Source organism: Pyxicephalus adspersus, chromosome 1 (genome assembly GCF_032062135.1).
Source record: "Pyxicephalus adspersus chromosome 1, UCB_Pads_2.0, whole genome shotgun sequence".
Lineage (NCBI taxonomy): Eukaryota > Metazoa > Chordata > Amphibia > Anura > Pyxicephalidae > Pyxicephalus > Pyxicephalus adspersus.
Genome location: NC_092858.1, coordinates 93,601,233 through 93,618,065, shown reverse-complemented (window position 1 = coordinate 93,618,065; position 16,833 = coordinate 93,601,233). Strand labels below are relative to the sequence as shown.

The window sequence follows — 16,833 nt, the reverse complement described above, 5'->3', positions numbered from 1 at the left end:
CAATGCATCTGTTATACAGCTCATCATCACACAATGTGTGCTATCATGCGCTTCCAAAAATGCAACCAGGTGCATATTTTTCATTATGCAAAATGAATAGGTTGCCTTGAAGAGAAACTAAAGTTACAGCAGTAATGTGACATCTGTGCCAACATCTCCCTCCAATCATCTGGGCTCAGGATCCGCAGCCAACTTGCATACAAACAGAAGTTTATTCATCCCAGCTACTGACAAGTCATACTTCTCTAAACTGAGCTGTAACGTTTATATATACCTTTGTTATGCCTTTATGCACATGCTAAAAAGTGAATATTCTTTTATCTTAAGTAAAGAAATAAAAAAAATCTGTTTTTTTTTCCTTGCACAGTACTGGATGTTCTTTCTAAAGAGAATGTTACTTGTTTCACCTCATTCACTAAGCTAAGCAAAATAGAAAATAAAATTTGATCAGTTTTCCCTTTTGGTAAAATAAACCCAAAGTATCTGTTATTTTACATGTAACAGTGTAAAAGTGTTTTGATAAAGCTCAATATGGCAGATTATTTTTAAAAACTAGTAAACTAGTGTGGCTGTGCATTAGAACACACACATATAAATACTCCAAAAATAGAAAGCACAGTAGAGCCTTCTTAAAAAAAAAAGAAGCCACCTCAATGTCTCACTTTTATCAAAACCAAAAAAACAAAGATTATTGTTATTTTAGGATTGAAGGTAGAGCGATGCAAATAATTCTGCTGTGCATGCAGTTCTACTGCTTGAGGGCTAATGCACCCCATGAGCATTGTGTTAGCCCGTTTTTACATAGGCTAGTAGTTGCCAGGGGTGGGACCACACTGCCAGACATTGGGAAAGGTAACTTAACTAGCAGATATTTACGTTGCCAAGAGTAATGTCACAGCCCACTAAGTTCTTAGTAACCTAATGTACCACACAAAGAAGCAGCAGCAGCAATGTTGCCAAGATTAGAAAATAAAGACGATTTGGTGATAATTTGTGGTCTTTATTAGAAACAGGTGATTAGATGGACAATTGAGCTTCAAATAGCATGGAAGATCCACTTTACCCATGTGCATTGCAGTGAGTTATGATGCAATGTACTGCTTCTCAACCAGATGTGCTGTTTTTGTCCATCACAAACCAATGCAGCATTTTTTATGAGTTATTTTCCTAGCATTTGTTGCTTTACCATTGAACAATGCATCACAATGCTCCTGATGAGAAGGATTTTTTTCCAAACTGCATACAGCTGTTAAAAATCCTTTGGCCAACAGTAGTGGAATGTATGGAAACCGTGGCTTCTGATTTTACAATTTATGCATCCATATTTTGTTATCTGCTTTTAAAATTTGCTAGGATAACAAGAATAAGCAGTATAGCTTGTATATGTCTTCGATAGTTCCATACTGCGGTAGCAGTCAATCCATGCACAAAGCTGGCACACTGCACAATATAGCGAATTAGTTAAGCATACGTGCATGCAGTACAAAGAATGAATGTTTGCCCCTCTGGTGAATCATCAGTCAACCATACGTCTGTCATACAAAAGGCAAACCCATGTCCCCTTTACTATGTCTATAGCTCTAGGGAAAACTTGTCCTTTGTGAGACTTCAATCAATAAGGGGAAGAAGAATGAAAAAAAAATTACATTTCTTTTATTTTTCTTTTAGACCCTACAATGCTCTTTGAAGGTATAGGCTTTGCAGCAGTGCATCATACAGCCATGTTTTACATCATAGAGAAAAGTATTGCCACAAGACCATTTTGTTGTATAAATCAAGTCTTTTTAGTCATTTGTTTATTGCTGCATACATTTTCTGTAGCAAGAAAACAATTCCTACAATGCGATTTCCCCAAAAATCTGCTGAAAATATTGTTCTAGCTTCATTGCTTGTCTTTCCTCTTGTCTGGTGTAAAATGTTTTCAACAAATACTGAAACCATATATTGTCTCTTTAATGTTTCTTCATAAGTGAGGATAGCTGCAAGACAATGACCTGTAAAATACAAACATATACATGAAATGCAAAGCAAATTAAGATTGACAGACTAGCGTAGGTTGCCACCTATTCTTGTTTTAAAAACAAAACCAAATGAAAGAGAAGATCTGTCTAAGGCAGGGTTTTTCAAATCCTTCCCTCGAGAGCCAGGAATGTTTTAGGTTAGGTCAAGCTGTTACCAGGGCCCCACCTTTAAAAATGCCCCAAACCGCAGACAGGTAAAGGCTCAAGAAGATGGAACATGGGTATGGCTGTGGTTAATGGTAGAATGGGTGCTTTACAGATCTTTATTTGTGATTTAAGTCTGGAGTGTATTGGATGGAATAGGTGGGGCAGACACTCAATTACTTTCCCAGGCTAGGCTTTGGAGATGATGGAGCAGCACCTGCAAAATCCCAATAAAAGGGAATTACCAGTTCAGATTGATAGATGGAGTGGGAGCATGAGGCCATGCGTGATTCAGGGAGACAGGCCTGAGGGAAAGTGGGTCTTCGGGTGTGCTAACCAGGCAGCAGCATTTTGGAGTTAACACAGTGAACACAGTGAAAAGCACCCCTGTAGTAGAACCTTCAAACCCTGAGTTATGGGGCTGTGAAATAAAAAATACTGTTTTGGCCTGTGTGATGCACTGATCCCAATTCCTCCAAATATTACAATATATATAGATCCATATATATAGACTGCCCAGGGGTTATCCACTTATTAGAACCTATTGTTCTATATTTTATTATTACCATTGCCATAGCTCCTAACTGTCCTTCATTAGGAAGGACTGTCTCTTTTTTAGAAACAGGTTGTTTTTTTGTTTAAAAAGTTTGCACGCAAGATTCACTTAACCTTTATCCAAAATATAAACATTGTTCACATTAGATTTTTAAATCCAAGAATCCATCATGTTACTGAGGTTGTACCATAACAATTAAGATACTGCAGAGGATAAAGCAGGTTAAAATTGGTCAGCAGCAGATGAGCTTTATCAGAATAACAGGCCTAACCAATGTATACCTATTTTTATTTTATCACTGGAAATTGGAAGGTATGGGGAATGTGGGTTATATAATGTCAGGTGGTTTAGATTCACACTGTTTTGCACTTCCTATGATAAAGTGGTGAGCTGCGAATATAAGGCAACTCGATGAAAAGATGGTCAGTAGCAAGTAAATAGTGAACTTTGAGTACCCACAACTTAAAAAAGGGGAATATCAACATAAAATAAAAATTACTCAAATAAACTAAACAAAATTACCCCTGAATTTTAAAATGTACTGTATTTCACATTAAAGTAAAACACAACAAAAATATCTGAACTGGAACATAGAATATGCTGCCCATATCCAATCTGAATACATTTTCTACTTTGTATTTATATGAATCCAGGTATTTTTCTTTTTGCTTTTATATCTTCAAAGTTTATAAATCATTCTTCCTTTTAAAGTTTTCAGGTTTAAGTAAAGTTACTTATCATCTAATGGAATGTTTAAAATCAGCCAGCAGACTATTTCACTCTATAATAGGTTACATGCTATAAAGGCTTAGCCAGTTCTAGAATAATGTTCCTAAAATCAGTATTAATATTGTATTCAAGGGTCCAACTCACCTATATGTTGTTTCCTAAAGCTACCTACATACACTAGAACACTGGTAGCTACAATTATTAATCATTCCAAGCAACAGTATGAATGAATGGGCACTGTTCTTCGGAGCCGTAATAAACGGTAAAATGCAGAATATGTGGAAATGATGCTGTTTTTAGCTTACTGTTGATGATGCAATGTATTCAATAGAATATCGCTTGACATTAGTAATTTGCAGTATTGACTGGCACTAGAACTGCACTTTTAATACCTTGGCTTATTGAATGTTTCATTACAAAGGTCCTAAGACTGTAAACAAACCTGTCATGTACACCAATCAGATTTTTGGCGAAAAATTATTCAGAAGACAATAAAAAATAAAAAGCATACAGATTATTTTTTTGCATGAATATGTCAATTTTAAGTCAGCACTGCCCAGGATGTTTTGTGTTTGTTATAGGTTTACCTTAACATAGGAATATGGAGGAAAAACTTGCCTTAATCAAACACAACCAATACCATGGACCACAACACCCACTGAAAATAATTATGGGCAACCCAAAAAAATGTTTGACATTTATATGCTGCCTGCAATGAATATATAATGTTGTTTTAACAGTGGGATCTTACTATAAACAATGTATATTTTGCAATTCCACATAATTATTTTATGTAACAAGAACAATGCTGAGCCAAGTTTGGGATTTTGTTTGCTTTAAGAAGTACAATTCTTTAGCTAAGCAAAACCCAAATGAAGATCAGAATTGGGTAAACTGCAATTAAACAAACCTGTCAACAAACTCCAAATGAGCTCAAAAGCATCGCAAATTAATTTCAAACTGTTCCACTAACACAAGCTCAAAGCCTATCAACACATGCCCTTAGTAAAGTTGGGAAATGTTGGAAACTCTGAATTGAAAAGTGAAATCCACTGACTACTTATCACTGGTTCTTTATTTATAGGATCCAAATCCTGCTGATTTATCTAGATTTATTTATTTTTTTCTAGGCACATTTCATGAGAATCTGTACTCATTTTGAAAAGTAAAAGTCCTATTGGCAGACATAACAAAATGCATGCTATTAATATTAGATTAGTTTATTCTAAACCTAAATTGTAATTTGTTACTAAGCCTGACATCAATTTCTGCTACAAAAAACGTCCATCTTTTAGAGGTGACAACTTTAATATACAAGGGGGTGCTGAGAAGTTCCTGGCTTTGCCCCCTTCCAGATAAAATAGAAAAATGAGTGTGGGGGAATATGACAGCCTAATATCTTTGTATGTAATTGTGTTAATATCAGGTCTTTGCAATTCTTAAAACTGTTTTTCTTTTAGTGAGAAGCTGTGATGGCAGGGGCACAAGCAAGTTTCACGTTGTTGGTGTTACGGGCCGTCACAAAGTTTTTGTTTCTCCAGGGAAAGGAAGGACACTGCTCCCCCAGTGTTTGTGACATCTCAGTGTGAATGTCCTTTGCTGACTTTCCCTGGAGAAACAAAAACTTCATGACGGCCTGTAACTCCAACAACGTGAAACATGCTTCAGTTAACATAAAATAAATGTAAAATTTTAAACAAGGAAAAGCCCTTTCCAAACATCACAATGTCCCTGCTATTACTTTCCTCCTACGATTATAGTAATGTCCTTCAAAATTATATAATAAAAACAGTAACAATGTACTGCTGTTCTTGCACATTTATTTTAAGATGTAATATGTTGTATAGTGTGCAAGATTGTATATAACGCCAAGTAATTTTAAATGGTGCTAATGCTTGTGTGCCTTACATTGCACTAAATTGAAAGTACATAAAGCACTTTAATTTATATTCCAGTACTAACTGAGGCCATCATGATGTCATGATTGCATTCATACAGTAATATATATCCCCTAATCATAATATACACATTAAATTACTTATATTCTCCACCACCACTACCACCTCCTTTTTCTTTCCATACATCTTATGCTCCAAATTTCAGGTTTACTAAGATAATATTTTAAAATGACCATTTAGGGATACTGGGGTGTATTACCAGTAGTGGCATTACTTATTGTGGGAAAAGTAATGCATTTTGTGTCCACAGGCCAACTCTACCACTACCATCCAAAGATGGTAAAGCAGGAGGTTGAAAGAGATGCTAATACACCCATAACCAGTGACTTTGGATTTAGGTGTACCAAACTAGGTCCTTAAAAGCATTCTTAAATATTTACTGTATTAGGGATGAGATCAGTTTTACTGGTTTAGTAATGTATTATGTTTCTAAAGAAAAAAACTGAAGAGTGTACTAAAAAGTAGAAGGATGTTGGATCTAAGTGCAAAAAGGGGGCATGCCTGGAGACTGCCATTCCGGATGCCCAGTAGTACCACAACACTATGTGCCCTTACAAGGTGCAGTACTGAGGGTCTTTAATGCTGGCTGGCCCTCTATCTATATATGCTAACTAGTTTCAAGCCCAGGTATTATTTACACTGCACAGACCCTATAGCTGATTTAGATATGATATATTTTAAATCATAAAGATTCCAGTCTAAAAGGTGGACAAGTATATTTACAAATCCAAATTGGTCCCTACTCCAAAGTTCCTAATAAGCATCATATAGATATATGCACGAATTGTCTATTCGTGTATTATTCCTTATGGCTGGTATCCAGCATTATTGTAAAAGAAGGTTATTCAAATACTAAACAAATAATCTGTCTTGTGTCAGCTAACTCTGCATACCATAAAAATACTGTGTAATGTGTAGGTAAAATAACTAACTGTTAGATCTGTAGATCGGTGGGGACACGCCGGCTACTGGCGTTACTTGCCAGTGACATTCGTCGAGAAGGAGAGAAGGTCACAGAGCCATCACATTCCTTATTCTGCTTGCGTTCTGGACTCTGCTCCCCTAGGGTTTCTGGTGTAGCCGGCCGACTGATGCGTTTCAGGTCAGACTTGGAGAGTGCCCGTGATCTATTTGTACAGAAGCTGTAGCGTCCCCTGCTGCTGCATACTGAATCTTGAACATATCCACTTCTGTGCCAAGGGGCACTAACTCTCCTGGTCTTACGGACTGCATTACTAGTTGTAGAGCAAATAATATTATGCATAGAGCAATCCACTGTATCCTCAGAAGGTATTTCGTTCATAGTTCCCATTGGAACACCTGGAGCACTTTCAGCACTGGAACGAGTGCTTCTTATGCATCCACTTTTTCTTTGTGGTTGGCTTTTTGGAATCTTGCTATCAGAAATATATGTTTTGGTGAATTTTTCATTATTGTTAGAACTGCTGTTGTGGATATGGTTGTCTGCCATATTTGCAGGGTTGAGTTCATTAACCGATTTGGTTTCTTGTTCATCAAGGATACAGGTACTATTGTTCTCTGTGTGCATATCTACTATGGGATGAAATCCACAAGGGGGATTCAGTATTGGATATACAGTTGGATCATTTGGTTTATCCATCAGCAATGTATAGTTACTAGGGGCTGAAGGAAGGGTCTTATTTGGACTTGAAGATGTCCCAATGCCTGTATGAGTAACTGTGGAGTGCTTCTTAGGTTTTATTCCATAAAAATCATCAAATTCATCTTTAAATTTATATCTAACTAAACATCCTTTCCTGATCTTTTTTACACCGAGATGTCCTATTTCCAGAATATTAAGAAAAAGAGAAACGCCTGCAATGCTCTGCATAAATAACATGAATACTGTCTTTTCTGTGGGTCTTGATACAAAGCAGTCAACCACATTAGGGCAAGGCTCTCTCTGACACTTGTAAAGCGGATCTAAATGAACACCATAAAGTAAATGCTGACCGACCATAAATCCAACCTCAACAGCAGACCTGGTGAATATATGTATAACATAGGTGCAAAGTAGAGACCCACGAAGAGGAGCCTTGTTGAGTTTTCTTTGCTCCAGCTGCCGGAGTTCACGCTCCAGTCTCTTACGATCCTCAGTCAACTCATACTCAACACCTTCAAGTTCACCTTTCAATTGTGCTTTCTTCCTGTGCCTTTCCTTTTCAAGAGCTCTAAGTCTGTAAATGGCATGGCCCATGTAGACTAAAGAAGGTGAAGACACAAAGATGACCTGCAGAACCCAATATCTGATCAAAGATATAGGAAAAGCTTGATCATAACATACATTTTTGCATCCAGGTTGCTCTGTGTTGCATACAAATTGTGATTGTTCATCATTCCAGACTTCTTCAGCTGCTACCCCCAAGACCAGCATACGAAATATAAACAGAATAGTAAGCCAGATCTTCCCAACTATAGTAGAGTGAATGTGGACTTCCTCCAGGATTACCCCAAGGAAATTCCAGTCTCCCATTTTCAGTCCACCATCTCAACACTAAATTAAACAGAACAAAAGAACCGTTACTTCAAGTGCAATATGTTCATATAAAACAAATCCTACGTTTAATGAAATAATACTAATTACTACTGGTAATGTGAGATAATCATACATTTTCTATATGTGCACTACACCATTCATATATCATATTCAAATCATATCTGGCTATGTTCTCGGAAGCTCCTGCACAATATTTTACTTAATAGACATAGTTAGCTGAAAGACAGTAGAGAGAGAAATTTAAACCACTTATATGTATAATCACCCTAAAGAGCGAGCCGATGGATCAGGGTAGCATTACAAGTTTTTTTGTTTTTTCCTAATGGCTGTCCTTAGGCTACATGGTTCTTTATACATCATGTTAGTATGGAGTCTCCTTGACATTTTTCCTAATAATGCCATATTAAAGTGGAGAGAGAAGCACCAGCAAATATACCACTGCAAAGATACCAAGTGCATAATTAGATAACAAATGTTGATAAATAGCAGTACATAAAATGTAAATCCATTGTTGTAATACATTATTTATTTTAGTGTGATATGCTTGGGCTGTGAATTTTCTTTACATAAACTGTTCTAGACTGCTCTGTTGTGTAAGGTAAAAATACCATGTTGGCACTAATAGGAAGTCATCCTGAATCTAGAACAGGGAGTGGTACAATATTGCCAGGACCAAATGACGCCATCTTTCCAAGGGCGTGCCAAGTCAGGAGGAGAGGACTTATTTATCAAGATAACAAAGTATAGGGAGGTGGCATGTCAATTAGTCTCAATACCAATGTCAGAGGAGTTCTATATTGTTGAGAAATGTAATTTTTTACAAAGGCTAATCAAATAGTAAGTAGTAATTATTAACTGGCTATCCTCGTGTAGGCTTCATTTACATGTTTTTAGTCTTTTTCTCTGGTTGTATGATGACATTATTAATGAAAAATTAAATAATAATAGACTATGAATACATTAAACATGTGTGCATACCTTTTATAAATAATATATAATTGTTGATTTCCTGTTTTTGAGTTGCCAAGACTCACCTTCAATTACTGGCCACCTCTATCATGCAGAGTTTCAAAAGATCTGTTGCAAATAAAATAAAGATAAAAGTAAAAATTATCACTATAGCACAACATTTTTTATTCTAATATTTGTATGTGGGTAATACCTGTGGCAGTAATGGCTACAAAAAATATTTTTGCTTTCACATTCTTCTAGTTTTATCTCCACATTGATGGGAGTGAGGACAAGCTATAATAATAGCTTTTGTCATTTGTTTTTGTTTTTTTTGTTTGGTTTATTTGCCTTTAAAGTATTTTGTTATATGTGTTTAATAAATGCTAAAAACTACATGTTGGTCTTGTTTTGGCAATACAGTATATTACATACTCCTGACCACTGTACACTAGTACATTACATATAAATGTGCATGCAGTGTGTCTGTGTGTGTGTGTGTGTGTGTGTTTACATTGGGTCTGATTTAAGAAATCTCTACAAGGCTAGAGAGGATATACTTTCGTCAGTGAAGCTGGGTGATCCAGCAAACCTGGAATGGATTTCTTAAAGTCCAGCAAATTTTCTAGCAAATGTTCTGAATCCTGGACCAGATCTATTATTGGTTTGCTGGATCACTCAGGTTCAATGACAAAGTCTATCCTCTCTAGCCTTGGAGAGCTTTCATAAATCAGGCCCATTGTGTCGGCATGGGTGTACTGCTATGTTTCAATAATAAGGAGTGGTGGTGAAAAAAATCATGGGTGTCGCTGTGGGCTTCCGACCTCCAGCACTTAACACGTTACATACATCTGCAATTAGTATGATACATACTCCTGATCCCTACTTTCAGTATATTGCATACTCCTAGCCCATGTGAACAGAACATTACTTACTCCTGACCCCTGCACTTTCATGTTATATATCTCCATACCCTGTACTCAGTATTATGTTATATACTCCTGATCTCTGCAATCTAATACATTACATACTTCTGATCCCTGCACACAGAACAATTCACACCCTGCACTCACAATATTTATCCTAACCCCTACATTTTCATCTTCTATATCTCAATCTCCTGTACTCAATATGTCATACCCCTGCAATCTTATACACTTTTAGTACACTTTAGTATGTTAAATACAGCTGGCCCCATAATATAGTGCATTACATCCTTCTGGCCCCTGTATTTAGTATGTTGCACACACCTGATTCCTGCACCTTTGTTACAAACTCCTAAAACTGCACTCTGAGCAGGGTAGGCTCAGATTTTTTTTTACCTTTATTTCCCTTCCACAGTCCCTCAGTTTGGCATGCAGCCTTTTTACAGGGTGCCTAAGAGTACACTCTCAGGAGGGGGCACCCTAAATTGCAGGTAGATACAGTACAGTAAGCCTACAAAGAAATTGTATTGAATTGACTGCATGCAATTTAAATGTATGTAGCCACCACATCTAAAGACTGTTATATATTGCATATGCATTCTACAGTTCAGATACACTTTTATTCTTTTTTTACATTGTAGTTTGTCTGTAAATGTAATAGAAAATATGTAAAAGGCATGCAAAATTTAAAATTAATTCATAAAGTTTCACAATAGTGGTAGTTGAAATTACATAAAATATGGAAATAATTTACCAAATAAGCATCCAATGCACAGAAATTGTATTAATGCAATTGGAACAAAATTAGGAATAATCAGTCATGAATATCTAAGAACATAACTATTTACGGGTCATCTATCTATGTTGTGCGCTAGCTGTTTTGAATAAATGAATGAACAAAGAACTAGTAAATGAATGTCCTTTACCGCAAACTATGTGCTGATGGGATGTAACACATTTCATACATGTCTGTTTTTTCTCATTTATCCTTTTGTTTTTTTGAAAACAGACAGCCTAGCACATATTTTTTACTTCATGAGTTCTATTTATGAAACAGAGTATCTGACATTACCTTAAACATTCCCTGGTTGGAATCAATTACTGTCATTAAAACACATGGACTTGGAAGATTCCCACCAGGGAAGATTCCCACCAGGGAATGTTTGAGGGTATGTCAGATTCCCTGTTTTATAAATAAAACCCCATGTGTACAAAATTCATTTTAAGTAAAAAAGCTACTGCTTTGCAAATAATTATAGCTCTTTTATATGTATATCTAAATTTGGATATCTGTAGTTTTTAACAAAAAATATATACTTACACATGTAAAAAAAAAATGAAACATTCCACTAACATTTGTAGACTTACCTGTTTGTTTTACTATAACTCAGGTAGGACTCCATGGAGAAGGTCTTCTGCTGTGATGTGCAGCTAGCATTGTGTTGGGGGAAGAAAGAGTGTTCGCTGTTGAACTTATACTCAGCATATAAAAATCAATGTGTGTGCAGCCTGACATTGCTTCCAGCTACATGTAAATGGTTTAGCTAACCCACTCTGTTCCATAGGCTTGCCACAGTATTGTTCCTGGAAAAGGCTGCTGTTAGGAAAATGGTTGACTTTATAATCACACTATTCTTGTTCTAGTTTAAAAATAGTTTCCGACTACTGAAGTTACAAGGTTTTTTTGTGGGTTTTTAATGTATAGCAATTGCTATATAAAAAAAATATACACTGTTATGTTTGATTTTGTTGTGTAACTCTGAAAGTAGTGTTCCAACTGTTGACCTAAATTTTCTCAAAAGCCAGTAAGTGACAACAATTTTCCTGTAAATAGTGGAAATTATGTATGAAGTAACACAGCTTTGCACCTTAGTTCATTCAGTTTACATGCCATTATTCACTAATCTGCAAAACTCGAACCTGAACATATCTCGGACTCTAGTGTCCTTGGTATTTTAAATTTTGATCAACATCAGTGGGTTTTGAGAGCCAAAGGAAGCTGACAATAGAATTGGGGTACGGAATACCTATGCACCTTGAATCATTCTACTAGTCAATCAGAGTGGAAAAGCCCCTTTAATATATACTTTAAAATGTCAAACCATCATCCAGCTGGTTGTTGCTGAGTGGCACCAAAATGTCTATTACACAATCCATGCATTCTAGTCAATATAGATTGATCTACATATATGAACTTCCAGACTCCCTGATCATTGTGTCTGCTTTTTATTTATATACCATATGTCTGGGATATAAATAGTTTCAAATCATTTTCCCATCATTACTGTAAATTAGGAATCCTAAAATATTGACAGCTACTGTCACATAAATACAATATCCAAGACAGCTAATTATATAGAAACATTCTATGCATCCTGCAAGTATAGATATTCTTCCAGTGCATTTCAGGCTTTCACATTTGTTCAAACATAGGACACTTCACAATACTAATTAAAACATTCCAATGTATTATATTTAAACGCACAGCACAATTTTGTAGCAAAACTAGTTAAAAAAGGTTCCTTATATACATACAAGGCCTATCAAGAAGGAGGTTGGCATGGAAAAAATCAGTAAACCATGGTTTTTTTTTATTACCTTTGGCCATATCTATTACATCATATGAGTCAAATCCATGCAGAGAATTTACAGTCACATTTAGAAGCGAAATAATGGGTTCTGAGAACAGTAAAGTGTCACATCCAGACTGAAGGCCAATCCATTCTCACATCTACAGGAATTAAGATTAGAGTTTTGGTACCAAATCCAATCTTAATTTTCAACATAATATGGTTGCATCAAAGTCTGAATTCCACAAAGAACATCATACCAAGCGTGCATGTATTTTAATTGGTTTAAATGAAGCTGTACCTTTTGCAGAATACATAAAATTAACAAGTAATCTGAGTGATCATCACTTGGGGAAAAGAAACTTTAGAAAGTCTTTCATTTGTCTGTTAGAAAAGAAGAGGACATTCTCCCAAATACCTCATCTCAGCCTAGTTGTGTGAAGATAAAGGACTGATACAAGGATTAAAAAAAAGCATATAACATTCTGGACAATTATGGCCGGCAAAAGCCCCACATCAGCTTTTCAAAGGCACGCAAATTTGTGAATTTATACATTTTTGGGGTTTCATATTTATCCCATTTAGACAGTGGGTGGAAAGTATGATTCTGCTACTTTAAGGTTTTGGATACCTAGTTACTTCTATGTTAAGAATACAGTGAGCTGATTAAAAAGAGAAAGGTTGCAACTCTTCGTCTCCCCCAAGAAATGACTGTGCCATCTAGATTCAATTTTAAACACAGGTAAAAAATAACATTAGGCTTTCTTATTGGACAATATACCACAAACACAGTAAAACATGGAAGAACCCTATAATAAATATTTATTTGTAAAACAAGAAATCCACATACATAAACTTTCCAACTAAAAATTGTCCAAAAAACACTATAATTTCCCTTTAATAAAAGGGGCTAGTGCTCAAGCCAAGTACGGGAGATATAGGTTTGTCTGTGATGACCATGGTACAGGTTGTGGCTCTAATCTCTGCAATCTCAGCACATGCCCACTCATGCTAGTCCCAGTCTGTAGTTGTTCTGAACTCCCAGTATTTCCTCTGCACAGGACCGAGTACAATCAATAGCCCCATAGTCTGGCAGTCAGCTAGAGAAAGTTAATCAATCGGTCATGTCCGATTTCATAGTTAAATGAAAACCCTGGCCCAGTTTAATCAAGCAAGCAATGGGCAGCAATAAACTTTCTGACTTAAAACAAATAGCTCTTTGGGATGTGTTGATAAAGGAACACAGTTAGAACTTTGCTTGTTGAAATACAAGTTTGTTCTTTAACTTCCATATGTAAATATTTGCATTTATGAAAGAAAGATTAGCTTTAGGAATCTATAAATATTCTCAGACAGAGAACAAAGTTCACAGCTTGGTACAGATTTTGAGTTCTTAAAAGTTCCCTTGTCTTTGCAATTAGGTGACTGATTCAAACATCACAGCTTTTTTGCCGTGAACAAAGTTTGCTCTAAAATATGAGAAAATCCCTTTATATGTGGCTGCTAAAAGGAAATGAAGAGTGGCAGCAAATCCTAACAACATGATGCGAATGAGAGTGCCTGGCTCTTTGGTTCAATACGTATTGACTTGGAACACCTATACTCATTATATTGTGGCCTAACACTAGTTACCAGTCAGTTAATTAAAAAGCAAAAAAATGCCCATTTGTGGCAACCCTCTGTTTCCACAAGCACAGGAGCACGCAGCATTTAAATTATGGAAACGAAAGGGTCTAAAAAATTTCAGAGATCTCTTCCGACAGGAAGATCTGGCCAAGCTATCCCTAACGGATTTACAGGTCAAGTATGATATTCCTCGATGGGCACTTCATCCATTGTAATATAACCAGGCTATGTCCTATTTTAAATCATTGGTATTACAATATGCTGACTTACTTTGTCCCAATGGTTTTGACAAGCTCCTGTCGCTGTCTCCTCCTAATATCTCTAATATACACGCCTACCTTCTGCCTACTTTTATTAAACCTTTGTCGGTTTCCAATGTGAAAATGTGGCAGAAAGATTTCCCAGATCCAGACATAGTGGATTCTGCCATACAGGGTTATCTAACGGTTAGGAAAAGTATTGTGAATGAGGTATGGAGGGAATCCCAATTCATGATATTACACAGAGCTTATAAGGTATTTAGACCTTCCACATCTGACCCACAACGAAAACTATGGCATTTTCAATGTCCCAAATGCAATTGCACTAAAGCATCCTTACCGCACCGTCTATGGTTCTGCCCACATATTACCAATTACTGGCAACAAATCATTATGTTGATATCAAATGTTACCGGCCTTCATATTCCCAATACACCTTCCCTGCTCCTGTTTGGTTCTTGGGATGGTGTAAGCTCGGACAATATGTCACGTTCTATGCAGCGATGGACTAATGTTTGCCTTTAAGCAGCCAGACAAGCGATTATGCACAACTGGATTCAACCTCCTCCACCAACTTCGGAACAAGTCCTCGTTTCACTTAAAGTTTTGTTTCATAGAAAAAGGTTGGATGCTCAACTGCAAGGTGCTGACTGTATAACTCGTTTTTGGCAACAGTGGTACCAATTTATGCTCTATGCCTTTACAAACTCAGAAAGTACATCGATCCTTCAACCGTTCCAATACTCCACGTGGTATATCACAAATATGACTGGCCAATAGTCCTCATGTTATGTTGCAAGTTTAAATGGCTGATTATGTACTAGTTTTTTTCTGTTTACCAAAATGTTATGAGTGTTCCCCCCTTGTTTGATTGTATTTGTAAAATTATAAACTAATAAAGACAGTTTGAAAAAAAAAAAAGGATAATGAGATGATATTCTTAGAACCTTTATAAGCAAGTCGGCAACAGCAGCTCGCCTTTATGAAGGTTTCTTTTTTTAAAATATAGTGTCAATAAATGTGCAGATTTTCAAAAGCACTGCTGCAATGCTGTGAGCGTATCATAAGATCAAAAGCATTTTAATTTGGTGCGCTCGATAACATTGTCGTCAATAACACTGGCTTCCACATTGGCTTGACCTAAAAGTACTGTTCCAAAACACAGCAGGAGGAAAGCTAGCACGCACCCAACAGCCTGTAATGCAGGTTCCTTCATTTAGATGTGACCTCTTCTGCTAAAGTACATATGGCTCTGTGACTACTCACATGTATTGTTATTGATGAATACAAAAGGATGAAAGATCTAATGACAGAAGCAAGTGCTGTACTTTGCTGTTTCCAACCTGGATGAATGTCTTGTTCAGAGCATGCACACTGCTTTAAAATGTTATATATTTTATACTATCCTATTTGTAAACTATCCTCACTTAACATAACCTTTAATTTATCTCTATCCATATTGTATTGAGACCTTAATGAAATAACTGTTTACCTGCCAAGAATTTGTTATATTTGCTCTTTCAGTCCTTTCAGAGCAAGGAATGTGACACTTTCTCTGTTAGAGGTAAAGAGGACCTATCATCATTTACTTTATATAAAATGGTAAATAATCCTTTATATAAGGTCCTTTTTTAAAAAAAAATGTTTTGATCCTTTTTAGCAGAGGCCTCTCAACTTCCTTCTCCTGACGGCGCAGGATCGACACAAATAGGACCATGGAGGGATTACCCTGATCACCTAAAAAAGTAAGTGATATTTTTTTCCTCTTTAAGAAAAGCAGCAGCGTTATCTCCTGCTCCAGCTGCGTATTGGATAGTTAAGGAAAAGAAGCACATTGAATAATCTTCCTGCTTACCCTGCTTTAGCTTGTTCATTGCCAACACTTTAGCATACACTGCAACTAATTGGCTGATTTGGCTCATCAACTGGCAAATTCAAGGCAATAGGACTGATTAATTAAAGTTCTCCAAGACTGCAGAAAATAGAATAATATGGGTGAACCTGGATGATCCATCAAATCTGAAATAGATTTATTGAACTCATTTCCTACTATTTGTCACATGTTGTTAATCATTGACCAAATTCATTCCAGGTGTGCTGGACCAGCCAGGTTCCCCCATGATACTCTATCTTCTCTAGTCTTGGCGGGCTTTAATAGATCAGGCCAAATGTGTGCTGTGCATATGCTCATAATCAGCTTTCCTTTGCTTCTCTCCCATTGTATCCTGCCAAGCAGAGAAATACACCATCTTTCTAGGTATAGAGCCTGTACCTCATTTATTCTGACAGCTCCCAGTTATTGGTGGGTCTGTAAACCAAGTGGTAACTAAATTATCTCAGTGCACAGGGCTGTTTTGCTTCACTTCTGGAGGGTGAAGAGAAATGTAGAGCAAAGGGAAGACATAGATGTTGCTGGGGAGGAGGACAATAATTACCTAGTTACTTTGCCCTACATGGGCAAAGCAATGGTCGGCTTTAAAAATCCTTAAATTTTTACTTTAGTTTATAAGTGAATCTTTTCCTAACACCAAAGGTTAGTACTATGTTGTCTTAAAGGATCGGGAAATTACACAGTAA

At 36.5% G+C, this 16,833-nt stretch overlaps 1 protein-coding gene across 1 annotated transcript; it reads right to left on the bottom strand.

Annotated features, from left to right (window-relative positions):
* Window positions 1-890: 890 nt before the first annotated feature.
* GJA9 (gap junction protein alpha 9) lies at window positions 891-11,256 on the bottom strand. Its single transcript, XM_072419428.1, has 4 exons — window positions 11,169-11,256; window positions 8,961-9,003; window positions 6,341-7,923; window positions 891-1,994 (listed from the first exon to the last, which is right to left on the bottom strand). The coding sequence occupies exon 3, from the start codon at window positions 7,900-7,902 to the stop codon at window positions 6,343-6,345; it is 1,560 nt and encodes a 519-aa protein (XP_072275529.1). The 5' UTR covers window positions 7,903-7,923; window positions 8,961-9,003; window positions 11,169-11,256; the 3' UTR covers window positions 891-1,994; window positions 6,341-6,342.
* Between the last annotated feature and the right edge of the window lie 5,577 nt (window positions 11,257-16,833).

What these genes read in the sequence shown, in the direction of transcription:
- GJA9 (XM_072419428.1), bottom strand. Translation starts at nt 7,902, where the DNA reads ATGGGAGACTGGAATTTCCTTGGGGTAATCCTGGAGGAAGTCCACATT.